The 27,909-nt window shown below is 36.6% G+C and overlaps 3 protein-coding genes across 3 annotated transcripts; 2 read left to right on the forward strand and 1 right to left on the reverse strand.

Moving 5' to 3' along the window:
* Window positions 1-687: 687 nt before the first annotated feature.
* Window positions 688-7,581, forward strand: LOC135780984 (digestive cysteine proteinase 2-like). The gene is made up of 11 exons (XM_065291295.2): window positions 688-862; window positions 1,568-1,627; window positions 1,706-1,798; window positions 1,871-2,043; window positions 3,082-3,331; window positions 3,403-3,598; window positions 4,640-4,830; window positions 4,923-5,014; window positions 5,472-5,633; window positions 6,873-7,062; window positions 7,260-7,581. Exons 1-11 carry the CDS (start codon window positions 817-819, stop codon window positions 7,445-7,447), a joined length of 1,641 nt encoding a protein of 546 aa, XP_065147367.1. The 5' UTR covers window positions 688-816; the 3' UTR covers window positions 7,448-7,581.
* Window positions 7,582-7,738: 157 nt separating this feature from the next.
* Window positions 7,739-18,946, reverse strand: LOC135780995 (solute carrier family 22 member 13). Its single transcript, XM_065291301.2, has 10 exons — window positions 18,151-18,946; window positions 17,050-17,153; window positions 16,498-16,652; window positions 15,835-16,003; window positions 12,327-12,441; window positions 11,439-11,542; window positions 10,935-11,146; window positions 9,232-9,340; window positions 8,832-9,032; window positions 7,739-8,716 (listed from the first exon to the last, which is right to left on the reverse strand). Exons 1-10 carry the CDS (start codon window positions 18,487-18,489, stop codon window positions 8,611-8,613), a joined length of 1,614 nt encoding a protein of 537 aa, XP_065147373.1. The 5' UTR covers window positions 18,490-18,946; the 3' UTR covers window positions 7,739-8,610.
* A 2,182-nt stretch (window positions 18,947-21,128) lies between these two features.
* On the forward strand, window positions 21,129-26,057 carry psmb4 (proteasome 20S subunit beta 4). Its single transcript, XM_065291314.2, has 7 exons — window positions 21,129-21,288; window positions 21,986-22,192; window positions 22,392-22,538; window positions 24,922-25,003; window positions 25,503-25,619; window positions 25,731-25,819; window positions 25,905-26,057. Exons 1-7 carry the CDS (start codon window positions 21,167-21,169, stop codon window positions 25,915-25,917), a joined length of 777 nt encoding a protein of 258 aa, XP_065147386.1. The 5' UTR covers window positions 21,129-21,166; the 3' UTR covers window positions 25,918-26,057.
* The last annotated feature ends 1,852 nt before the right edge of the window (window positions 26,058-27,909 follow it).

Genomic DNA, 27,909 nt, shown 5'->3' on the forward strand with positions numbered 1-27,909 from the left:
ACAATTTATTTGGGGTTTGTAACTCTTGTTGTTTTTAACAGTGCAGTGGGTGACATTGCTGGCCAAGCCCCGCCCCACATGTAATTAAATATGCTAAATTAATAAAACCACATTTTTTTCTTTAATTAAAATACATTTAATATATTTTTTTTTATTTTTTTTATTATAAATTAACACATATTAAATAAAAGTGTTTTGATACTGTTTAATTGTTTCACTTTTTTATGTCTCATACAACTTAATATACATTTTAAAAGATATCGACATAAAACTTTATCTGATATTTTACAGTAGCAAATCTAACAGCTCACGTTTCATGCATTTCAGCAATGCTGTTACTGAGCTGAGGTCTCGTTTTACTGAATGCAGACTACAGGCGCGTTCGTCTATGCGCAGATCGATCAGCTCATGATATTATCATCGTACCTCATGAGCTATTTAAAAGTTCTGCATACCTTTTTTTAGCATACTCAACAAATCTTTACTTATTAGTTAACGATTATACAAAATAATTGCTCAAGAAAGCACTTCTAAATGCCACAAGGAAGAAATTACACAATGTAAACAGCTGACTAGTCATGTGAGCAACGGTGGACCCTCACGTCATATGACTTTAATTTAGCCCCGCCCTCTATAATCAAGCGTCGTGATTGGTGCAAACGTTTTTGACTCCACTATCACAACACTCGTCTTGTTTTTTTTTTTATTATGTGTCGGGACTTTCATGAATTCTGGCGGAAGAAAGCGATTCGCATTTTCAAACAGTATCAATGTCTGTCTGAATTCAGTAGATTAATCTAATCATCTGCGTATACTATGTGGTTTATTCTAGCAGGAGTCGTGGTTCTGTCGTGCATTACAGGTAAATATTTTTTTTTTAAGTAGACAACCATAAAAAGCAGGAAGAGGGGGTGTTTATGCAATCTCAAACGTCAGTCTCGTGATATTATCGCTACATCGCAGTTCCTGTAATATTTTACTAGTAATGGTCTAATGTCCCTTATTAATAGATTTAATGTAATGCGAATTGTATTGGTTTTTGCGGAAATCGTAATGGTCTCTCTCTCTTCTTTGGTCAATTAATGGGAAGTTATCTAGTACAGTGGTTCTCAAACTTTTTAAACTTGTGTACGGTGCATTTCTTCGCGGCCCCTCAAAGAAAATTTATGACAAATGTGTTCTAAAACTTTACATTTTAATTAAACAAAACATATTCAATTATTAATAGTAGTGCTGTTGGTTAGTAGCCATATTTTTTAGGTTTAATTACACAGAATTCATGATAAATTCATGTATTTTATAAAATGTCATAAAACCGGGGCCCCCCTGGCACCATCTCGCGGCCCCCAGTTTGAACCACTGATCTAGTAATACAACACCATTAAATCCTACTGGAATACCTTCCAAATCACACTACATCAAGGAATTTTGTAATGGTGTAATGGTAAACAGCTGATGGTTTATAATGGTATTTGTGAACATTTGTATTAGTTTGCAGCAGGTGTTTATGTATATGTGAGAGAAAGAATGAGAATGAATGAAAACCTCTTTGTGTTCACTTCCGCAGATGCAACACCACTTGGTGGCAGGACAGTTCCTGATTTCGGAAAGATGTATCACGTAAAAGGTATATTTCAATACAGCACCCTTTCAGTGACTTTCCTCCTCTAGAAAGCTTATAGTTAACATATCGTCCTTTTACTAGGTGTGATATCTTTGCCTTACGCTGAGATCAAAGAGCCATTTGAAGCATGGTATGATCTTGAGGGGAAGAAAAGTCGAATCGACTATTATCACGGTAAGTGATTTTTTTTCTCTCAGTAAACTCCTCTACCAGAAGTGGATGCTGTAATGGTTGTGCTCATTGCAGGTCAGGTGAGCACTTTCCAGATTGGTACTGACTTTGACAACGGCGCCCTCTACAAGATCACACCAGTGACCACTGAGACAGAACTTAATGTTATGAAGTGTTTCCAGCTCAATGGTACCAAAGAGGGACCTGTACTTCCACAGAAGGCACTGCCTGACCTGCAAGGTTTTCAGGTATGTGTCTATTAACACATGAGGAAACTGAATGCATGTCTGTCCTGTCGCATTGACGTTAAAGGATTAGTCCATTTTCTTAAAAAAATCCAGGTAATTTACTCACCACCATGTCATCCAAACTGTTGATGTCTTTCTTTGTTCAGTCGAGAAGAAATTATGTTTTTTGAGGAAAACATTCCAGGATTTTTCACATTTTAATGGACTTTAATGGACCCCAATGCTTAACAGTTTTAATGTAGTTTCAAATTGCAGTTTCAAAAGACTCTAAACGATCCTAAACGAGGCATAAGGGCCTTATCTAGGGAAACAATTGACATTTTTGACAAGAAAAATAAAAGATATGCACTTTTACAACACAACTTCTTGTCTTCCTTCGACCTGTAACGCGCCGGCGCGACCACGTAATACGTCATCACGTCAAGAGGTCACGGATGACGTATCGAAACTACGCCCCAGTGTTTACAAGTGTGGAGAAAGAGGTTGTTGTATGTCGAATGATACCTAGTAATGTCTTTGTCTTGGTTTATTGTTTAAAATGGTCCGCAAATGTGTGTTTCATATATGTAACACGTGACCTTACCACGGCATTACGCAATTACGCAAGTTCGCGCTGGCTCATCACCCAGCCGGAGGAAGACGAGAAGTTGTGGTTTAAAAGTGCATATTTTTTAAGTTTCGCTACATAAGACCCTTATGCCTCATTTGGGATTGTTTAGAGTCCTTTAAAACTGTGTTGTAACTGCTATTTTAAACTGCATTAAAACTGCTACGTGTTGGTGTCCATTAAAGTCCATTAAAATGAGGAAAATCCTAGAATGACAAAAAACATAATTTCTTCTCAACTGAACAAAGAAAGACATCAACAGTTTGGATGACATGGTGGTGAGTAAATTATCTGGATTTTTTAAAGAAAATTGACTAATCTTTAATAAATATCTCTTCATCCAGACAAGCCATCTTAAATTTAGAGAACCGATTAGATCCCACAAGTCTCACTGCGTTATTTGTAATGCAAATGTTGTTGTTTCTTTGCAGTTTGAGAAGATTGAATACTATGCAGGTGTTCTGTGTGAAGTCTGGACAAATATCACAGTAGTTGGTAATAAGAAGAACACCTATCGCCTGTGGGTAACACGGCCAGAGGGAAACGATTCCCCAGCCATGCCCTGTCACTATGAGATGATGGGCTTTAACACGCTTTTAGGATCCCATTTTGACAAGTACCTTATTGACTACAGTGACTACAACACCAGACCTGACCCTGACATTTTCAGACTACCTGAAGGTATACACGCTCAAATGCCTTTATTACACTTGCACACTAAAAAAATACTCATTGGGGTATTATGTGTTTAGGAATGGCCTGTGGGGATTTTCCCGGCCCTGGTGTGGAGAATCGGCTACTGGCCAACCCCATTCAAGATCTTGTCCACACTTCCCCCGTCGGCCATGCCCATCGAATGTTCGGCCACTTTAAGGAAAAATATAACCGGCAGTATGGCAGTGAAGCAGAGCATGAGGAACGCGAGCACAACTTTGTGCATAATATTCGGTATGTGTTTCTGTAGCTTAAAGGGAAAGTTCACCCAAACAATGAATTTTTATCATGATTAACTCACTCTCAACCTTTGTTCTAATTAACACATAGGAAGATATTTTGAGGAATGTTTGTAACCAAATTGATCAGAAGCCCCATTGACTTCCATATTAGGAAAAAGAATACTGTGGAAGTCAATGGGGCCTCTGATCATTCCTCAAAACAAAGACATTTCTACAGGTGTGTAACAACATGAAAGTGAGTAAATGATAACAGAATTTTCATTTTTGGGTGAACTATCCCTTTATCTGGTAGAGTTTTGCACTAACACTGCAAAGGTTATGGGCTCGATCCCAGGGAACACATACACTCACCTAAAGGATTATTAGGAACACCATACTAATACCGTGTTTGACCCCCTTTCACCTACAGAACTGCCCTTTATTCTACATGGCATTGATTCAACAAGGTGCTGAAAGCAATCTTTAGAAATGTTGGCCCATATTGATAGGATAGCATCTTGCAGTTGATGGAGATTTGTGTGATGCACATCCAGGGCACGAAGCTCCCGTTCCACCACATCCCAAAGATTCTCTATTGGGTTGAGATCTGGTGACTGTGGGGGCCATTTTAGTACAGTGAACTCATTGTCATGTTCAAGAAACCAATTTGAAATGATTCAGGCTTTGTGACATGGTGCATTATCCTGCAGGAAGTAGCCATCAGATGATGGGTACATGGTGGTCATAAAGGGATGGACATGGTCAGAAACAATGCTCAGGTAGGCCGTGGCATTTAAACAATGCCCAGTTGGCACTAAGGGGCCTAAAGTGTGCCAAGAAAACATCCCCCACACCATTACATTAATGAGAAATTGAACAGGTGTTCCTAATAATCCTTTAGGTGAGTGTATAATGATAAAAATGTATGTTTTAAATGTATTGTAAGTCACTGCCAAATGCATAAATGATTAAGCGTTTACTCTCAGCATTACAATAAAAAAATGGGGAAATCTGATTTAATATAGACTTGTTTTGTCTCACTCTTATCCTTCAGGTATGTTCACTCCATGAATAGAGCTGGTCATTCATTCTCTCTTTCCGTGAATTATCTGGCTGATCGATCAGAGGCAGAATTGGCTGTGATGAGAGGAAGTAAAGGCAAACGGACTTATCGAAAAGCAAAGCCTTTTCCCTCTGAAATTCGCTCTGTAGCCACCCCTGATTCAATAGACTGGAGGCTGTATGGTGTGTTTCAGAAGCCTTTTTGTGGATTGATCTATCTCTGTTTTTATGATTTGTCGAATGTTAACCCAGTCGTTGTATATTTTTGTTTTAAGGTGCCGTGACCCCGGTAAAAGACCAGGCTGTTTGTGGATCTTGCTGGAGCTTTGCCACCACAGGAACACTAGAGGGAGCACTTTTCCTTAAGGCAAATCTGCACTATAAACTCTATGGGGCTGCTTCCCTGACAGGGTTTAGATTAATCCAGGACTAGGCCTTAGTTATATTAGAACATTTAAGTATTTTTTTTACAAAAAACATTTCTGGTATGTTAATGTATGTTAATATTACGTCAGTATGAGGTGTTTTTCAAATTAAGGCAGCTCAAACATGCATTTTAATCTGAGACTAAGATAAGCCGTGTCCGGGAAACCGCCCCTAAACATAATAACACAGTACTAATAAACCTAACACAGCAGCTGATATACACTACAAAGACAACACTATACATTTTTTTAAATTGAAATGAGTGCCATGTCTGCTTATAAATGTCATAACTTATTTGTATGTGTCACGTAATGAATGAATAGTGTGCACTACTAAAGCGAGATCTCGTATTTATCTTCTGCCACAGATTTAACTCTCTTTCTCTCTGCTTGTTTTAGACAGGAACGCTAGTGTCATTGTCCCAGCAGATGCTTGTGGACTGCACATGGGGGTTCGGTAATAACGGCTGTGATGGAGGAGAGGAGTGGAGAGCTTTGGAATGGATGATGAAACATGGTGGCATTTCTACCGCAGAGGACTATGGATCATATATGGGCATGGTGTGTACACCCTAATACAGCACAATTTTAAATACAATCTTCAATAAGAACATTTTATATAGTATAGTACTGTTTTCTGATTATTGGTTGGGATTAAATGTTATTTTTATGCATAAAGTATTAAAGCAGTATTAAAAATCTGAATAAAATTATGAGCTAATATCTAGTATTTAGTGTGAGCTCCTCTTACATTTGAGTAACAGCAGGAACCTGTAGGCTCTCTTAAACCTAAATAAAATGAAACCCTAATTTCTAATCTAATGATTTGGTCTCCTCAAAAAAGTTCAAGATGTATTTAGTGCCAATGGAGGTCACACTAAATACTGACTTGCCAGAAGCCATTTGTACTACAATTTTATTTTATTTTTTTGTACATATTTCCGATATTTTTTTTGTTTGTAATTTAAAGGTGCCGTAGAATGTAAAACCTAAAAAATTTACTAACCTAGGCATAGATGAATAATAAGAGCTCTGTACATGGAAATGACATATTGTGAGCGTCAAACACAATTGTTTCCTTTTTTTATGTAAACCTAGTGCATTCAAAAGATTGCTGGAAACATAACACAGACTGTGACATCACAGTTGAGATGTACGCTCCAACATTAAATTACAGATTAAACTAATTACAACATTGTTGCAATGCTAAAAACAAAGTTCTGACTGCTGAGTTAGCGTTATATGCTAGTTAATGCTATATGCTAGCGTTTAGGCTGAAGTTCTACTGTTGACTTTAGAGTCACTGTTTGCAGGTCCATACAAAAAAACACAAACTCACCACTCAGAAAAATCAATTTCCATCTCCGAATATTTTATTATTCCTCAAAATCGGTGTCTTCGTATGATACATGCTTAAACATAAGGTCTGTTAGCACACACACAGAGCTAATGAAATGAGCCGCTCTGAGAAATCAGAGCAAAGCTTAACATTATTATTTATGACCCTTTCAAATAAAGTAATAATGGACCATTTCATTTTGGGGACAAATCCTAGGGATGTACATGGACGTGTCAAACTGTCTTTATATCATTTTTGCATTTAATAAAGTCTCATAACTTCTATGTAGGTATTAGAGTAAAATGTAAAACATTGTATCAATGCATTCTTTGGCACCTTTAATAATATAGAGTGAAAAATAAACATGGATGATCCTTTAAATTTTCATAAAACAACAAAGCTGGACGACTTTTGCACAATACTGTACAGAGGAGTCATTATTGTGTGTGTCTGTGTTTCAGAATGGTTTGTGTCATTATAATAAGTCGTCAATGGTGGCAAGTGTGAGCAGCTACACAAATGTGACCAGTGGTGATATTGCGGCACTGAAGGCTGCCATCTTTAAATTCGGCCCTGTAGCGGTCAGCATTGATGCTGCTCACCGCTCATTCTCCTTCTACAGCAATGGAGTCTACTACGAACCAGCATGCAGTGAGTCTAAAGGCATTTATTATGTAACATACATGAACATAGAAAGACCATTCTTCTGTACACTGCCTGCCTGCTTTACCATATTTGACACAGTAAATGTCACAGACTGTCTTATAAAAGTAACATGTACACCAATAATTCATGTATTCATGTTTATGCATAGTTTTAACCCTTGCTCATGTTGCATACATTCACAGAAAACGGAACGGATGACTTGGATCATGCTGTGCTTGCGGTTGGTTATGGGATACTGGATAATGAGCCCTACTGGCTTGTGAAGAATTCCTGGTCGACTTACTGGGGAAATGATGGTTATGTACTAATGTCTATGAAAGACAATAACTGCGGTGTGGCCACTGATGCCGTATACGTGACGTTGGCCTAATACACACATACTACTAAAAATCACACAACACCACAAAGAAATTGTTTGTTTTTGGCTGTTTTAATGCAGATACAGTTGTTCCCAGTTTTAATGTGCTTCAGTTGGAATGTCAATAAAAGAAAAGTTTTAAGATATTTGTAGTTTGTAAAATTATATGATGTGCATTCCATCTCGCAGCTTTGCACGCAAAACCCCACAAGAAAATCAAACACTTTTGTGCGTGTTCGTGTGTGTGTGTGTGTGTGTGTGTCCACACAAGAAATATCTGTGGTATTTACCAGGACATACCCCAGGGAAGCATAAGGACTACATTACACAGAATGCACTAATTTACAACCCACAAGGCCACATGCCTTGACCTACTGGGTCAAACATTGACCCATTGCTAACAGCTTTACCATCTGCTCACTCTTCTGGAGTATTATGAAGAGGTTAGCATCATTTGTTAAATTTCACATTTCCAAATAACACCTGAAAAGTGTTCTGCAAGGCACAATGGTTATGTAGTTACAAAAAATGATATAAGACAAAGCACGGTCTCCTTCATTATAGTGCATTACAGTGCAAATAAGTTAAGTTTTTTTGCATAAGTAACTTAAATTACTGTGTGGTAATTTAAATGTGAAAACCTATACAGTAGGGCTGATTATTTAACACTATTACTCCGTGACTTAAAAAATATGCATTTATTCAACCTTTATAACAAATAAGTGTTGCAATAGGCTACACGTGTCCAAGCAGTGTTGCCTTCGAAGTGCCTTACAAACATAATCAGACATTTATCAGGTAAAATGGTATGTAATATGTATGCAACATGATAAAATATAAGCAATGTAATGTAATGTGCATATGTCTTTATAATTGCTCAAACAGGATGTGATTGGATGGAAGTGATGCCTTTAGCTTGATTTTAGTTTCACTATTATTTACAGTTTTCAACTTTACATTGTATGTTCTAAAACAGTTCATCTAGAGCCTACATCCAAAATATTTTTTTTAATACCTCTAACACGTTCAAATGTGTGTAAAAGTCACACAAAATATGAATGTTTTATATCAAAACCTGAACAAACCTTGTTCATTAACTGTTAATGTAAAATGTAGAACGATTAAAAATATAAGGCTGCATAGTGTTTAAATTTATGCATCTGTGATGTTTATGTCTATTTGGACTCATCTGCTAAACTTTGTAGTTCCTGGTCTTCTGTGCTGCCTGATGATTGGTCAATTTTTACTGGAACTTGTCTATCATATTTCTGAGTAGAAAACCTAAAGAGAAAAGGTGAAACATCACCAAATGAAAAGCAATATCTAAATCTAAAGCACATTATAAAATAAAAATTCTGTCATCAATTAAAATGTCCTTTGTGTTATGACTGTTTACCTCTCAGCATCATGAATACTGTCTGGAAGCGGCTGATTGGCAGTCTCAGGTAATCCCAATGCAAGCACTGCGGCAAGCAGAGGGGTGGAGCCAAATATCACCATGGGCACAACAGGTGCATGACGTCCAAGTAGGTTTATCAGAGGAGCTAAAACTCCACCAATACGCGCAAACATAGAAGCAACACCAAGACCTGTCTGCCTGTAGGAAGGAAAGGCCATACTTTTACAGAGAATATCAGAAATGCTTTTTATTGTTATAGATGATTATGCAAAGTACTGCAGGGAAGAATGCAAAATTAGCCTTGGGCAATTTCATTGCATTGATATTCACTAACACCGTAGCCTGCGGTTTCATATTTAGCTTTGTTTATTTATATAGATAACATAAATGAATGTACCTGAGAACAGTTGGGAAGAGTTCTGCAGAATAAATATAGATAATGGCAAAAGATGCCGTAATTCCAAATTTCCCCACCATGGCCAAAGCAGTCCGAATATGAAAACTGTCTGAAAGAAGGATAATGTTTAAATGTGAATAAACTAAAATAAGTTAAAGTTTATTGGTGTAAAAATAACCTGAGTACTTTATCTATGCTACCAGGTGTCCACTATTTTTAAATGATTTATTTATGTACATTAGTATTAGATGAAGTGTTGTATTATGTCTTGCTGTTATTTTTTAGCATCTCACACTGTGAACATTCCTTAAACAGAGTGTCAAAATAAATAAATATGTTTTCACAGCTGTGTGCATAGCCTGAAACGCTCTTCAAAAAGTGAAAAGCAGCATGCAGTGTTGACACAAATGCAGTCTGTGGGAGACCAAGTGAGACGAACTATTAAAAATCTTGCTGCGGCCAATTACAAAACTAAAAATGACTTTTATTTGCTTGTTTTTTATAGTTGCTACTAGTCAAGTCTGAAATGTTGTGAGGCTGAAAAATGCTTAAAAATAATAGTTTATTTCAGGTACAAGTAAGGGAGAGCGGAGAACAACCTTATGCTTTTTGGTTTTGGCTCAATCATTCAAAAAATATTTGAGTTTGATTAATTATGTTTTTAAACACGCAACACACACATCTCTGCTACAAATGAACATTTGATGTTTGTTTCTAGTACTTACCATTATTGAACAATTACACCAAATGTGATAGAAGTGCAAACGTTACAACTTACCCCTAAGGTGGGGTAAATTGTAACAGGCAGGGGGTTAGTTGTAACACTTGCTAAAAATGAAGTTTGCAAGCAAATATTTCAATACTATTTTGTCTATAAACTTGAAGTGGATATTGTTTATATATCTGTCTATAATAGACAGGTATCCACACTGTATTCATTCATCCCAGCCCTTTTCTAACAATCGTTTTTTTGTGTGTGACTAAGTCTGTAATAACCATACTACAGTTTCAAAAATCACATTCTGAGATAATGAGCATCAAAGTCTGATTTTAGCCATTCATTTCATTATGATTTCAATCTTTGACATGACCTTATTTTAATCAATATTAAAGATATGAACAAAAATAAATTTATTTGTGTGTAGCCTATTTAAAACAACGGCGAGAATTACTGGCGAGAACGCTAGCGGTTTTTCATATCGTAAGTGCTGAGGGGTTAGTTGTAACACAGCGTTACAATTAACCCCGCTGGGTCAAAATATTTTCAAACCCACCAAAAAAGTTGCCAAGAGCTGCAGACATATTTCAAAACAATGCTATGTTTTAGTCAACAAGACACTGATTAATATGACATAGCATTGGATTTGGTATCTTAAGCACCCAACTTAGAAACCGAAAAAAAAACATATAATGAAAAAATGCACTTAAATGCCAACAAAACACTTGTTCATCAATAACTCTCTGAAAAACATTATAAATTTCCAATAATTTGCTGGAGATCGTCTTTTGGCAGCGTGAAAAAAATACCAGAAAACCAAAACGCTCAACCTTGTGCAACAATGTAAACAGTCCGTGTTACAACTAACCCCGTGTTAGTTTTTGCACCGCACACCCCTATACTCTGTACTTGTGCCTATCTCTGAAACAGAGCAGAAAGGAATAAAAGAAAAACTGAACCTAGTTGGTCACATTTGATCAGTCACCTGCAGGGATGGTGAGAGTGAGTAGACACGCTGATCCCCCAACAGCGAGGAAAGCGCTCAATGGGATTCGTCGACTATAGGGCAGAAGGACCAACACCAGTGACCTTGCAGGTATCTCCACTAATCCAAACATAAACTGAGTAAGGTAAAGGTCTACCCCTAGGTCAGAGACACCCAGAGACAACCCATAATACACCAACACATTAACAAACCTGGAGAAACAAAGAGAGAAATGACAATAGAGGCACCTAATGTACGTGTATTACATGATTATATACTTTAATCCATAGCAACTTCATATGTTTCATCTGCATTTTGTGTTCCTTGGGATCAAACCCATGTGTGCTTTATTAACACAATACTCTACCAATAAGCTATAGGAATGCCATTAGTTATAGTAGCATCATTCCATGCAACTTTGAAAGCTGAATTCTTGCATGTTGTTTACATTTGATTGTGTCTTCATAACAAAGCCATGGCTATGTGTAAAAACTTCAATCTCACCAGATGTAGAAGAGAATGAGGGTTCTTTTCCTCATCTCTGGAGTTCGAAGCAGGTCAGCTGCAGTATACCGAATCCGTCCGGGTGGGACCTCATATTGTTCCACCTGTGCTAGCAGAAATATAAATAAAAGTGATCATTGAATTATAAGAAAATAATGCACACCCAAGGTGCAATGCAGCACGACGCGAAGCGGAGTGCCATTACACCTTGGGTGTGCATTATTTTCAAATATTTCAAAGGGCCGGAGTCAACTATTCCTTTTATACCACGGTTACCAAAAAAATTGCTCTGGTGCCTATTTTTAAGACATTGACAAGTTAGGAGTGCGGTTATCAGAAATTAATGCATACCCACCGAACATTTCTCAGCCAATAGGGATACAGCATTCAACAGACCCGTGGTATAAGCAGAATAATTGACTCCGATCCTTTGAATTATTTGAAAATAAATCACTCTCGCTGTGTAAAGGCACTTCACGCATTTCCACCTTGGGTGGGTATTATATTCTTATAATTCAACGGCCCGTCGTCAGTTATTCCTTACTTAGTTAATGAAACACCCTTAAACAAAAAATGCCCCATTACATCACCAATCACACCATACAAAAATTACAATGGCAGAGACCTTGGTCAATGAACTCATTGAACTGATAATGAGAAAGTCGTTTCCTCGTTGCCCTGGTGATTTAACAGCTAGTCTGCTTCACTTCATGCCTAATAGAGGCTACTAAACAAAGGCCCCTTGGTAGACTGGTTGCTTAGGGTGGGTGATGGCTGTTGTTATGGTGATGATAACAGAGCTTATGGGATTTAAAGTTTGTGCCAGAGCCGTGACCAAAAATAGGGGGATGGAAAGAGAGAGAGAGGAGAGCACACGAGTCTGTTTACCTGAACAGTGGGAGGTAAAGTGCGACCATTTACTGTGGCTGCCTTACGCAGAAGAACAACCGCCTCCTCTTTTCTGTTATTCACCAACAGCCAACGGGCTGAATGTGGAATAACCCTGTGAAAAAGGGAAGGAGAAATTTATGATGTCAGAGTGATAAAGAGAGAGGAAGTGATATACAGAGAGGATGTGACAGAGAATCTTAAGTACTTTTATTAACTTTTAAAAGTAACAGTTAACTCTATGAGTTGTAAAGCAAAATCTAATTTAGACAAGATTTTTATTTTAATGTTTACCACATTTCTGATCAGAATCTTCCTACACTGTAAAAAATGATGTCAAATCAACGTTTATTTTATGTTACTGTAACTTAACAAACTAAGTAAAAAAATTTCTGCTTGCTTGTATAAGTTATGTCAACTTATCACAAGTCAAAACATAAAATATTAGGTTGAATTGACTTGCAAAACCAAGTTGTTTTAACTTCATGCTGCATTGTTTTTAGCAGTGTATTACAAGTGATCAATAGTACTTACAGGGGCGGTTTCCCGGACAGGGATTAGACTAGTCCTAGACTAAAATAAATGTAAGAGCTGTCCAAACTGACAACAACTTGCACTGACATATCTTAAAATACATCAGTGCCCTTTGTTTTGCCTCAGAAAGCACAAGTAATGTTTTAGTAAGGTATGTTTGTTAAAACTATAATTATATTTCCCAATTAAACTCAGGTCTAGTCCTTGCTTAAGCTAATCCTTGTACGGGAAACCGCCTCACATTGTTTATTTATTGTTATTGCCTTATTATATACAGTAGAGGCCAAAGGTGATGTCTGAGGAGTGAGTGGTTTTGTACAACATTTGCTTTTAATGCCCATTCGGGTATACAAAACCTTTCAGGTTTTATTGGACAAAATATTTAGGCAAAAAGGCAAACCATAATATGGAATCTGGGGTTTATTCGAACCTACAAAAAAATGCACAGAAAAACCGAAAGCTCACAGTTAATAATATATGCCTTGACTACAATTTTATATCTGTTATATAAAAAATTATATCTGTTATATTTTTGCCAAACCTTCTTAAATTCTTCTTAAAGCTGATCTTCAGTTTATACTCCGAATATACCAATGCAACATGCATTTTTTTAAATATTTAATAAATATTTGAATAAAAGGCAAATATGCCAATTGTTTAAAGTTGTACATCACTTTTGGCCATCACTGTATGTGTAAAATATTTGTTTGTATGAGTAATAATTTGTATCAGAATTAGGAGTTAAAACACTATAAATATTAAACAATTTAAATGAACAGGGGTTCTGTAAAGGGGGGGGGTAAACAATGACAATTCTCGGGGCCCACAAGTAAGAGGGGGCCCAGAGAAGCCCCCAAAATTGTGGTGCTAAATTATTATTTTTTTTTTTATTATTCTATTTGCTGTGTCCTGCTATCAAAAAATGTATTTGTTTAGGAAACACAAATGTCCGTGGGCCCCTTTCCCCCTCTCAATTATCATAAAATGGTTCAGTCCGCCCAAATTGTATAATCCAGGCAACACAGCTTGACTTCACTTATAGCGCCGGCAGAATATCAACTTGACTGACAAGGAAGTGAAAATGCCTCAAAAATCTGGAAGTCAAAAACGGAAAGAGAAAAAAATAAGAAGTGAAAGAGGCAAAGGGTCGACATTATGTTACCCAATTTTTCACAAGAAAAGGTGGGTTTGTAAGTAGGCCTAAATTGTTAGTGGACCGTAGCCTACGGCACTTTTCTGTGCTTACGCGCACGCTTTGTACATGAGGCCCCAGGTCTCTACGGTAGCATTTTTCGACAAGTAAGCACGTTTGAATAGAGCAGGGTGCAGCGGGTGCATGGCTTTGCCTCACAGGCAGCCGTTGTCGGCATCTTTGTACGAGGCTCCGCCGGTCCGCCCACTTTTAGCACCCTGCTGCGGTCCACGCTGTTGCACCTGTCTTGCAAGCAGTCTAACTTCATGAACTCTGATAAAAATCCTCTGCCAGCTACTGTACAAACTACTATCAGCTGTTTGTGAGGTTTCGGTGCATCTCGAAGATCATGTGGAGTTGTAATACTTTCACATTATCTGATTCAGACCGACTCGGCAAAACTCGATTTAAACAGCGCAAAATGACTGCCTGTGGACGTTATAGATAGAAATGATTATATTTCTGTTTTTATTCACACAATAAATATTTAAACTACTTTTAATGAAAATTCATGTAGTTTTGAGAAAGTCAGGGAGGCTGTATGATTTATTTAGACAAAGTTATTGACTATGCAAATTTCAAAACGGTCAAAATGTTGCCTTGTTCGTTTTAGTGTTAAAGATAATTACCACACGGCAAAAAATATTACTATTTTTGTCTTGTTTTCAGTAAAAATATCAAAAATTTCTTAAATAAAGATGCTTTTTCATGATGAGCCAAACGACCCAAGAAAATAAGTCTAGTTTTTAGACCAAAAATATTACATTTAAGGGATTTTATGCATAAAACAAGCAAAAAAATCTGCTAATGGGGTAAGCAAAAAAAATCTTGAACATTTTTCTTAAACACTAAATACTTATTTTCTTGGGTCGTTTTCATCAAGAAAAAGCATCTTAATTTAAGAATTTTTAGATATTTTTAATGAAAAAAGAAAAAAATATTAAGCAATGCATAAGTTTAAATGTTGCGGTTAAAATGGCTACTGGTGGCCGTTCTAGTGTTAAAAGTGCATGATAAGGGAACTCAATTTTCTCCCCATGTTAGGTCAAGAAAACGCTGGAAAAAATAACAATACACAGTTTAAGTTAAACGTTCAACACTGCAAAAAATGACTTTCTTACTTAGTATTTTTGTCTTGTTTTCAGTAGAAATATCTAAAAATTCTTAAAGTAAGATGCTTTTTCTTGATGAGCAAAATTACCTAAGTAAATGAGTCTAGTTTTAAGACAAATTAATTTACAATTTAAGTGAAATTGTCCTTAAAACAAGCAAAATGATCTGCCAATGGGGTGAGAATTTTTTTTTCTTTTTTTCTTTTTTCTTTAACACTTAATTCAAGTAAAATTTTCTCACCCAATTGGTAGTCAAAATACCAAAAGCGCATGGTTTTATGTAAATTAATATGAAAAAAGTCTCAGCTGTGTTGGGGGCCCTGTCAAGATTCTTTTCATGGGGCCCAAAATCCTTAGCAGCGCCCCTGTAAATGAAACTAAATGTTTTTTCGCTATTTAATAAACAAATATATCAAAAAGTTGCAACAAATATGTTGCAATTCAAATAATAAATACAAAAGTTAATTTCTCAGAGGTGTAATTTTAATATTGTGTATTGTATTTTTTTATAAATACAAAAAACTATTGGATTACTAAAATACATTTTTGTAATATCTACCTTGTTAATATTTTTCGGATGAATTTGCACATAATGAAAATAGGTTAATTGTAACTAATGTACAACAAAGGTCTGTTTTAATGTACATCTAATGTACATCTGTGGTCTCACCAGATATAGAAAATGAAGAGAAAGCCTGGTGCGGAGATTGCAAGCTGTAGTTTTCTCCAGTCTCTGATAAAGTAAGCCATACCCGCCAGCAACATGTAGCCAAAACCAAAGAAATAGTCAGTGAAGATACCAGCCAGCATCCGTCTCTGTGTACAGGTCCATTCTGTACCTAAAGGGGAGGAGGATGAGCGGGGAGGGGAGGTTAGGTGCATGGGGCTGGATGGGATTGGGGTTTAAGGGCAGCACTAAGGCAAAAGAGATGTGGGAGTTCAAGCTTCAGCAGCGAGCAGATTTTAACATAAACATACAATCTTAAACACTTGGGAAGCCATTGCTGGTACACTCTAAAAACAAACAGTGCTAAATAGCACTAAAAGTGGTTCTTGGATCGTTATCATAGGGGAACCATTTTTGGTGCTATATAGCACCTATGAAGCACCTGAAGAACCATGCGGGTGTCATATAGCACCACTAGCACCACATATTTTTACATAGCACAATATGGTTCTACACAGGTTAAAATGGTCCGCACTTCAAATGGTTCCTCTATGTTTACGAGCCAATAACCATTTTTAGTGCTATTTAGCATCATTTGTTTTTAGAGTGTATACCAGATGTGCTACAGAAACATTAGAGAGTTAATCTGAGTTACCACAGGCTCACCGAGCACAAATGCATTGATTATCACTCCTGAGACTGTCGTTCCTATCATGAAGCGCAGGATAACATAAACAGGGAAGTTCGGAGCAAAGGCAGCACTCACACCAAACACTGTCTGAAGTGCTAAAGATAAAAGCAAGGCAAACCTCCTCCCATACCTTACAGAGAAAAAGAAAAAGAGAGAGCATTTATGAGAATAGGGCAATGTAGATATGCTGAAATGTTGATGGGTGGGTTTCTTTTATTATCTTTATATAGATGACAATACAGCAGAGACTGTGATAATACATACACATAAAGCAAATAGAAACCACTATATGTATTACAGTGGACTGTATTGACTTTTTTTGCATAAACTAATATATCTAGAAAAAAATGAATAAAACTTAATTAAATAAATATATATATATATTGTAGGCTTTGAAAGAGTTGAATGGAAAGAGTGACAAATACAGAAAAAAGCCACAACCAGAGCATGACCTTAAGATGTCCCTAGAGTAAATAAAGTACACATGTGCAGTGTGTGGAAAAATATGTGCATGTTAGTCTATATACCTGTCTGCCATAGCTCCAAACACAACAGCTCCCACAAGCAAACCCAGCATATATATGGAGGAGCCCAGACTATTTAGACCTGCCTTGTCACATACCAGATCCCACTGCAAATAAACGCACAAAACTGTAACATTAGTTTCTAAAGAAGTCTTTGACAATAACAACATTCACCAATAATTTATACAGTTATTGCTAATGTGCATCTTTTGTAAAAAAAAAAAAACATGCATTCTACATACTTTTATAAATTGTTTATCCTTATACCTATTGTCTTTCTACTGTGTATTTACTGTAACACTGCTTTGCATCAATTAAAAAGTGCTATACAAATAAAAGAACTTAACTAAATACAATCAGTGAAGTTGATATGAAATATTACAATGGTACCTTGGTAAATTAGATGAAGGCTTAGTTTATGAATTTCATCTTTACATGAAAATACCAAAGACCATATGGAATACTCAAAATTACTCAAATGAAAAATTATAAATAGCTACACTGTAATAAAATGTATATGATAATTTAAAAATATAAAATAAATAAATTATATAACATTAACTACACTGTAAAAAATATTTTTTGCATTTACATTTTTAAGTTTAATCAACTTGAGTTGATATACAGCAGGGAAAATAAGTATTTGACATATCAGCATTTTTATCAGTAAGGGGATTTCTAAGTGTGCTATTGACACACAAAAAAAAAAAACTACCATATGTAGCCATCAAGCCAAATATTGAATTCATACAAAGAAATCTGAAAATTTAAGTATACAACTTGAGTCATAATAAATAAAGTGAAATGACACAGGGAATAAGTATCGAACACATGAAGAGAACAAGGTGCAAAATGGCATAGAATGCCAGTGAAATAATCCCGGCTGTAAATTATAAACATGAAGTTAAATTACTTAAAATAATTCAACATTATTTTTATAATTCATAGCAACTCCTCACTAGTCAAGAAAGTTGAAATTATCTGTAAATTTAAGTTGATTAAACTTAAAACTATAAGTGCAACAAGGATTTTTTTTACAGTGTAAATTACATTTTACAAGAATAATGAATTAGTAATGGATAATGTATAATCTAGCAATATTACCTCTGTGACAATCGTGCTCTCGAATACCTCGTGGCTGTACACCCAACCTTTTTCACAACTTGAGTATGCACTCTGGTTTTCTGCTAAAAATACTGTGCATGAGTCCGCATAGCCAGACAAAAGGGAGATGCTCAAGTTCATGTGTGAAAGATTGCCACCGGTAACGGTCCGATCCTCGAGACGTGAACCCTGACAATAGTGGGGTGGCGTGGCACCCGTGAAGACGCTCGCCATCATGTGAAACCCCAGAAATATTTGCGGTAAACAAATCCATAGATACAAAAGCTTCTGGTACCTCCCGAAACCGTCGATCGTGGTTAACAGCTGATCGAAATTCATTCTTGACTTTACAATACAAATAAATGAATCCCAAAGCAAATGAGCGTTATCCCATAGAAATACAGAAGTAGGAGTGTACAGTGAAAATCAACACGAGAATCTGGATTTCCAAAAGCACCAGTTAAGAAAAAAACCTTCTGTAAAAATTCTGTATAAAAACATATTCGCAAATCTCTATGCAGAATGATTAATAGCTAGAGATCGCAGTTAGTGCCATTCTATGTTGTTTTGACTGTCAAAACTTTGTCGCAATGTAATGTCAGTAAAAATTAAATTAACTTCTATGGAACCGCTCGAAATACTGCGTTCTGCGCAAAGAAAACTAAATGGTTAAAAAACTGTGGTAATACCAAGGACATTGCTATTAAAAGGTAAAAGTCTGCTGAAAAATCTCCCTTTTTAAGGCGCCTTATTATCCACCTCGCGAGTGAGTTGCTTGGCTGTACACCGCGCGCTCGCACCCGCTGGTCGTTACAAAACCAATGAGATGGGCGTGCGCACAACACCAACAAATCAGAACTGGTGGATTTCTTTCACTCGCAATCATGACGCATCTGCTTACTTTTATGTTAAGAGTGAAATTGTTGATTTGTTTGAATCCTATTCAGCTTACACCTGTGGACAATAACTAGTCTAAATAGCACGCGCATTATAAGGCTGTGGATCAAAGCTTTCACACGATTCCGCTATTAAACGGAAAAACAACCTCCGGCTGAAAACTTGAAATGAGGATACAGGTACTTGAATCAAGTCACGCAGAAAAACCGTCTTAACTTAAAAATGTTATATATTAATTGTGCATTTTGTTGTACAGTAGTTGCAATATTGTTAATGAAATTATAGATTGGGCATGGATTTCCATGCTACTTTGTACACTTGCATAAGTTTTTCAGGTCACTGGTTAAGCTTGATAAAGCCTAGCTTTGTGGGTTTCTGTAATTGTAATGTATTTAGTGTTCAGTCAGAAATATCACACATCCCTTACATCTTGTATAATTTGGTAGATAACTTACCGTAACATGCATGGGGGCGATTCTCACAAAATCCAGATTTAGAATGTTTCCAGCATCAGAATTGTTAAAAAATTGGCCCTTGAAGCCAATATTCTTTTGCACATATAAGATTAGGTCTGAATTTACTGTAACCATTATTTTTAGAGGATTTAAAACATATTTCCTATAGAATTATTTACATTTTTTAGATTATCATTATCAAAAACTATCATTACCGCAACATGATATTATTAAATACATGCATTTACAAACTCATGTTTCGGTAATGAGAACTAAAAAGTTGTCTAGGTACTATGACAAACAAAATTGCAACTTTTATCTGGAGAGAAAAAATAAGAACTGAGTATCACAGTCAATTATGTCCCTTCCAACATTTTTTTTTAAATGTTAGTTCCTTGAGGGCTTAAACAATGATTGAAAATTGTTGCGGAGGATCAGAAAATTGGTCTTGGACACATTTATATTCCTTATTATTGTCTCTACATTTACCAATGATCACCAAATACCACATGTTTCTTTACTGTAAATGTTTATAGTATAACATGCACTGAAGCATTTTATTCTTTAGATTTTTTAATTATAAATATTTCCATGTCAAACATCCCAAATCCAGTCATGGACACATTGCGGTAATACAATGTTCCCCTTAAATGTGGAAAAAAAATAGGTTTGTATGATGTCATCTGAAATCATGTGCAAAATAGTACATGAAGAAAAGTTTGTAACTGTATGCTCCTTATTTTGATATTCTTACTTTACATTTACTTTTTATCAAAATGTTTCATGACAACTCTTAAGGCTAATTTCGTGAGAATCACCCATGCATGCTTTTTTTTCAAATCAAAGGAGTTGCTACTCCCTTCACATTTTGTCCCAAAAAGAGATAAATATAAATTAGACTATGCAAATTTATAAAAACGTGATGCATCTAACAGTTGTAAGGTACATCTGAAGAACACTCAGCACACAACACACCTTAAAAAACACAGAAAACAACAGAACACAACTCACAGTAAAGCAGAAATTTAAAGTATGGTTAAAAACAAAATTAAGGGAAAATGGCAAACATTATGGGACAGTGGGCAGACTGGAAGACAGTTCTATAGTATACAGAACAAAGTGGGAAAGGGCAGAAATACAAACAGAAGTTAGGAGGAGGAGGATGTATTTTCAAGAATGAGATATGGACACACACGATTGAATAATACACTGTTAATAATGAAGACGCATGCTGATGGAAACTGTCAATTCTGCGGTAGTTCAGAGACAATAGAGCATGTTATTCTACACTGTACTAAATATCAGAAAGAAAGACAAAGATTAATAGCACACTTGCAAGGAAAACAGATGATGTTAAACGTACAGGACATTTTACAAATAAGCTCAGGTGGAATTTGTTTTAAATATGTAATTGGCTTTCTGAGGAATACAGGACTAATTAAAAGAATTTAGTTAGATTTTTGTTTTGTTTGTTTGTTGTGAATGTATATATATGGTGCCACACTCCAGTCCAGATGGTGGCGGTAATGCACTATTAAAGTTAGATGCCTACCGCAAATAAAACGAAAGGAAGAAGAAGAAGAAGAACACAACTCCCACAATACCTTGCGTGAAGAGCATACGGCATAGCCCCGCGAGTGTCGTCACTTCCGTCAATTGTGAACATGGAGTCGAACGGATTGAAGCTGAATTTTTGGGAGAATGGACCGAGCCCCGGTCAGTTTTATTCATTCCCAGGTAGCAGCAGCAGTACGGCACCCGGATGTGGACCCATTAAACACACACTGTAAGTTCGGTTTGTGATCGATGCAATTATTAGACGCTCAGTTTACAGTTTCGATTTCCCTGTGCTGTGCTGCATCATCATGGACGAATGTTTCTGTTTACCCCGGCAAATCGTTTTAAAACATCTTTCACAGTTATTCTGGATTAGTTTCATGCTGTTATGACTTTAATTTATATACGGTTCTTTTGATATGGAAAGGAAACACACGTTTGGTGGTAAGTGATGTGCTAGCCTATTAGCAATAATGCTAATGAGTTTGCAAATATCAGAATCCATTAAAAACATGTAGTTATTTTATGTGTAATAAATTGTACACCGACAATAGAATAGAAATACTGCGTATATGCGAATAATACTGGGCTGGTTAAATTTGTGGCACATTAAAATAGTGGCTAATTAGGCGAAGAAATTATGCACAGCTACAGCCCACATGAAAAAAATAATACTGTAGTATAATTTAGTATTTACTGTAGTAAACTATGGTAACATATCGAGATACGAAACTTAACTACGGTATTTACTACAGTTTATCAATTCACTAGTTAATACTATAGTATACTCTAACAAAGTGTAGTACTATAATATACTACAGAATACTGTAGTAAATGCTAAAATACACTAGTTTTGCATGTGTACTAACTATTTATTATGTTTGCAAATACGCTTGTTGGTTAATGTAAATCTGTCATGTTTTTAGCAATCCCATGGTAACAGGCACATCAGTGCTTGGTGTGAAGTTTACTGGTGGTGTAATCATTGCCGCTGACATGCTTGGCTCTTATGGTTCCCTGGCACGTTTCCGCAACATCTCCCGTTTGATGAAAGTCAACAACAACACCATACTAGGAGCCTCAGGAGACTATGCTGACTACCAGTACCTTAAACAGATTATTGAGCAGATGGTGTAAGTATGCCTTCATTTATGATTTGGTTATATTCTTTTTGTCAGACTGTATTTAAAGGCTTCAGTATCAGTTGTAAGGTAACAGTGTGACAGTAACATAAAGACAAAGCAACAGTATGCTGTGTCTTCAGTTTTTAAAATTAAAAGTTAACCTTAACATACTTTCAGAAGATGAGCTATATAATCTCTGTTTGTTTAGGATTGACGAAGAGCTTCTTGGAGATGGACACACTTACACTCCCAAAGCAATTCACTCTTGGCTCACACGAGTCATGTACAACCGTCGGAGTAAGATGAACCCGTTGTGGAACACAGTGGTCATTGGTGGATTTAACAATGGCGAGGGGTGAGACAACTTCCAGCCAAGTGCTATTCAGTGTACAAAGTTACTTTTGGGTTAGAATAAGGGTGTTTTCACACCTGCCTTGTTTAGTTCGGTTGAATCGTACCAGAGTTCGATTGCACAATTGGTGCGGTTCGTTTGGGCAGGTGAGAATAGGGATGTTAACCGATGACCGTTTGACCGATGGTTGACCGTATCAACGTTAACCGGTCAAAGTTGTCGGTTGTCGGTTAAAAAAAGGGATCTGTAAATTAGGCTATTATAGACAGTGGACTAAACCCTACTACAGTTAGTCATCTCTTTCTTTCCAAGATCTTTTTGTGTGAAGTGAACAAATCCCTCACACTCAGTTTTTCATAATTGGTCTGTTTGTACTTTATAAACCAATAAAAAACATTTGGCGCGAGGTCACTGCGTTTGGTTTCGCATGCTCAAAAGGTTTGCGAAAAGTAAATGCTACAGGCTATTTTTTGATAAATTCTTTTATTCGAATAGTAAATAAAATACAGCAATAAAATAATTAAAATTAAAGTCTCTCCTGGTTGTGTTCCAAATTATTAACATTTATGTCTTTTAGGCTAACAGTAAAGTGCAGAGTAAGTTTTGTTTCTGTAAATCCTCAGCCATGATTTTTACCACTTTATTAAGTTTTGCTTTGTAGAAAGCATTTCTTTAAAGTGAATTTCGTTTTGTATAAATTGTATCTTAATTTTAATAAATGTTTCATCAACCAAATGCATGTATTTAATAAATAAAAAGCAAATATAGCAGAGTATATAATTACCGGTCCGTGCACGAAGGCGCCGGCGCGTTCACTTGCATTGCATTGTTAATTAGAACGCACCTAAATGCGATCATAAATAAATAAAACTCAGCGTAGGCCTATATGCCTCATACAAGCATTAAATATCTTTGCTGCATTTGTTCTAGAAAACACAGTGCGAGACCTGCTTTGGCCGGTGCGTCTTTTACACATTCTGAAGGTGCCCGTTAAATCCATTGGTTTTATCGTTTTGCAGTCTATTAGGCAACATTCCGCATAAAATGGGTTTAGATTTGGAAATACATTACATCTATATTTCAGTGGTAACAGAAAAGGTGATGATGATCATCCTATGTCTTTATTATTACTACCCCAAACTAAAGCGCAGTCTCCTCTGAGCTGTCATTTTCTTAAATGAGCCGCGGCAATTTTCAAATGAGCTTCACAAACGCCTTTATTTTCAAGTTCAACGTGATCACCTAGTACCTAAACTATTTCGAAACTAAGCACGGCGCCGCATTTGCGGGACTTATGTTTCGCGCTGTAGGGGATTTAAAAAGTGTTAGCCGGAGGCAGAGCGCAGAGAGATGCGAGTTGCGAAATTGCAGGCGCGGCTCGAAATGGCTGTTATTTTAAATAGCATAGCATATTTTAAACTAATAGGCCTATCGGTTAACCGGTTTCAACCGGCTAATGAGGCTCGGTGGCCGGTCAAGAAAATTTTTCGTTTTCGCCATCCCTAGGTGAGAATGCAGCAATCGAACTCTGGTGCGGTACGTTTGTGGTGAGAACACGATCCGAGATCTTATCGACCTTACTGCAAAAGTACTGCGCATATTTTGGACTAAACCAGCTGCCGTTACCTGGAGGTGTGGGCGGAGCCTCAGAAATTTGGTGCCTTCGCCGTTTGTAGTGCATTAAAATGTTGTTTTCAAGCCGCATCCGCGATTCATTCTGAAAATGAACGCTTTGTCTAGAGCGCTGTATACAAACTACCGGTATGTATAACAACCACGGAGACATTACAGCACGCAGCCGTCTGTCCATAGTATCTGCTGTATTATCCTTCTTTTTGTTTACTTCTGGGGTTCCGTTGGAATTTCGCGCACGTTGAATCTGACCAATCGCGAAGCAGTTTAGGAAATACGTTCAAATACATGTGGCCAAGAGTGATGTTGATCTTATCACATGACAGAATTTTGGTTCGTTTCAACTGGTGCGGATCAGAGCAATCAGTGTGGTGTGAAAAGGAACCAAAACTGCTAAAAAGTTACAATGTATAATTTTTTGCTTTTGGTCCAGACCAAATGAACCAAACTACAGATGTGAAAACATCCTAAAAGTCAACATAGAATTACTTTCAATCACAGATTTGTGATCCATAATATGTTTTCACATTGAAACTGATATTCAATGTATATAAAAAATAGTTGGGAATTAAATGGATCATAAAAAGTGTCCCTTAGTGGTAAAAAAATTAAGCGGATGTGCATCCTTATGAATTGTGCACTGTAAGGTTAGAAACACGCATACAAGTTATGGTCCATTTTAATTTTACATTGACTTCAGTTGCCTTCACTAAACAAGTGAATGAGATTTTTGCTGTCTATGTTGTTTCCCTAGTTTTCTCGGTTATGTGGACAAGTTGGGAGTTGCATATGAAGCCCCATCAATAGCAACAGGATTTGGTGCCTATTTGGCTCAGGTAAAATTAATGTTTTTGATTACATTAAACTATGAATTATGTTAACCTCAAGTAATACATTGCTGGTAAATATAGCTTAAAACATACTGGTTAACAGCAACCACAGTCATGTAATGTTTAAACTAGGGCTGTGCAAAAATCGCCTGCGATTTTCATGCGTGTTTCATCAGTAAAGCCGGTTCCGTGATTAGAAGTAAATCCCCATCATCTGCTTTCAGATGGAGCGGCATTTATTACACAGACCCGTAGTTCACCGAGAAGCTAGGCAAAATCGCATACCGGAGTTGATTTTCCTCGATTATGAACCCGATTTTGCCTAGCTTCTCTGTGAACTACGGCAAATGCTGCTCCATCTGAAAGCAGCTGATGGCGATTTAATACTAATCACCGAACTGGCTTTACTGATGAAACGCGCATGAGAATCGCAGGTGATTTTTTGCACAGCCCTAGTTTAAACATAGGCAATATAATGATGTTGGAACTTGTTTTTGTTAAACAGCCTTTAATGAGGGAGGTATTGGAGAACAAGGTAGAAATTACTAAAGATGAGGCACGATCACTGATAGAGCGATGCCTTAAAGTTCTGTACTACCGGGATGCTCGTTCTTACAACAGGGTAACAGGATTTGTTCTTTTTTTATCCAACACTAAATAAAAATTATTTGAGTATTTCATTGTATGTTTTGAATAACCTAAAATTGTATTTTTTTCACGGATCCTCCCATAGCATGAGATTGCCATTGTGACAGCTGAAGGCGTTGAGATTATCGGACCACTGTCATCAGAAACAAACTGGGACATTGCTCACCTGATTAGGTAGGCTGAATTTATGATGCAGATAAATAAATGATCGCAAATCAAGTCATTTTATTGACCAGCTAATATTCTGTTTTTATTGCAGTGGTTTTGAATGAGCCATTGAGTCTGCTGACCATGTTTTGCCACATCATCTAAACACATGCTCTTAGCACCACCCGATCATTATAATATTGTCATAAATACAGTTAGATTTGTTTTTCTCTCTTGTTATACATAAATAAATTTCATAAACTTGTTTGGTGTGTCTCATTTGTACTGTATATAATTCTTCACTTTATATCCTCAACTGTGAAGTAAAATCGACAAACATTCATATTTCAACCAAAATGTAACTTTGAACATCACAATTTTATGTAGTTTCTTAAATGCGACATATCATGAAAATCTGCAAACATGTGAAAAATAGGTCATTGAAATTTGGCTCCTCTTGTGACATCAGAAGGGTATAATAATGCCCCTTAATCTGCACTATACAACCACGGCGCTGCCATTTAGTGCGAAGATCTAAATAAGGACACACCCAAAAATGTCACATTTTTGCTTACACCTACAAATTGACATTCTATAATAAATTATCTAGATGGTATTTTGAGCTACAACTTCACATACGTACTCTGGGGACACCAAAGATTTATTTTACATCATAAAAAGTATTGTGACATGTCTTCTTTAAAGTAGAGACTCATCTGGTTTTGCTCCCAGATTTTATATTAGACATCAAGTGATGTCACAATACAGAGAAAATTGCATTTTTGCATCTTTTAGTTTTGGAAGATAAGTTATCACCCCCCAGAATATGGTTTTATTTTGTCTACCTTTTACAAATTGAAATTGCATAAATATATAAAAGTATAATAAGCTTTCTCCTCAAAGTAAAACACGTTACATGAACTATGCATCAATGCTGTTGAGCCAGATGAGAACCCATGTTTCAAAAAAACAAAATTATGTCTGGCCTTAGCTGACGACTTGTTTGTAAAAATTAGACTAATGTTTATAGGTCAGAGCAGAGTTGTATAATAAGACTCTGGGTCAGAGTACTTGACGGCCAGCGGAGTTTCCTTTTAAACTAAAAAACAAAACAAAATGGGGAATCAAGTTGTTTCTTGACTGTCATTTAGAAATAGGAAAACAAGAAAATCGGATAAAGTGTTTGCAGGGTAAAAATAAGTAAAACAACCTAGTAGCGATGGGCAGTCCGGCTCTTTTCACAGATTCGGCTCTACTATTATTTAACATTACAAGAAAACTTTAATTAAACAATTGAAAAATGAACACAGAACCACAGCAAAGAAAAACTAATAAAGGCAAAATTAGTATTTTTCAGTTTTCACTTATGACTTAACTTTCTTCTTTTTGGTAAATGCCTACACTTTCTCCCAACGCGCTTACATTTAAATTCTGCTTCCCTGCCTCTCTCTATCGCTTTGTGTACCTGGCCTGTACCACTACACTGGCTTTTTGGAGGGTCTATCCCCCTTTCTTCTTTCACATAATGGTATAATCCTAGTCTGTTTTCCCATTTGATTGGACGCATCGTGTGCCACGTACAAATAGGTCCCGCCCCAACCTGCGAATGAAAATTCAGCTCTCGCTGACGGGAGTCGTCTCTCCTATTTCGCTACAAAGAATCGGCTTTTCGAGCCGGCTTGTTCACGAACGACCCATCACTACAAACTAGCAGCATATGATTTTAGCTATCTAAAAGAAAAAAGAGAACATAAGTAACACATACAACAAATAGATTTGGAAAAGGGAGTAGAGGGCCGAGTACCAAAACACACTTGTAGCCAATCAGCAGTAAGGGTCGTGTCTACTAACCAACATCGTTGCCTGGGTTGGGTATGTGTGGGGTGGGTCATCAAAAGAAGGTCCAGAATCTTTTGGGTTAGGGGCGTGTTTATTTGGGTGATATCAAATGTCAACATTGGCTTTGAAAGATCGTGCAGCCCGCCTTTAATAGATTTAAATATGTGTACAACACATTTTAACCAATGCTTTTCTGTCAGTTATGCAGTAGTCAATCCTGCAGATGCCGGTGACGCAATTTGCGCCAGCTGCAAAATTGAAAAGATTTTCACACACGT

The sequence above is a fragment of the Paramisgurnus dabryanus genome, chromosome 19, assembly GCF_030506205.2.
Source record: "Paramisgurnus dabryanus chromosome 19, PD_genome_1.1, whole genome shotgun sequence".
Taxonomy (NCBI): domain Eukaryota; kingdom Metazoa; phylum Chordata; class Actinopteri; order Cypriniformes; family Cobitidae; genus Paramisgurnus; species Paramisgurnus dabryanus.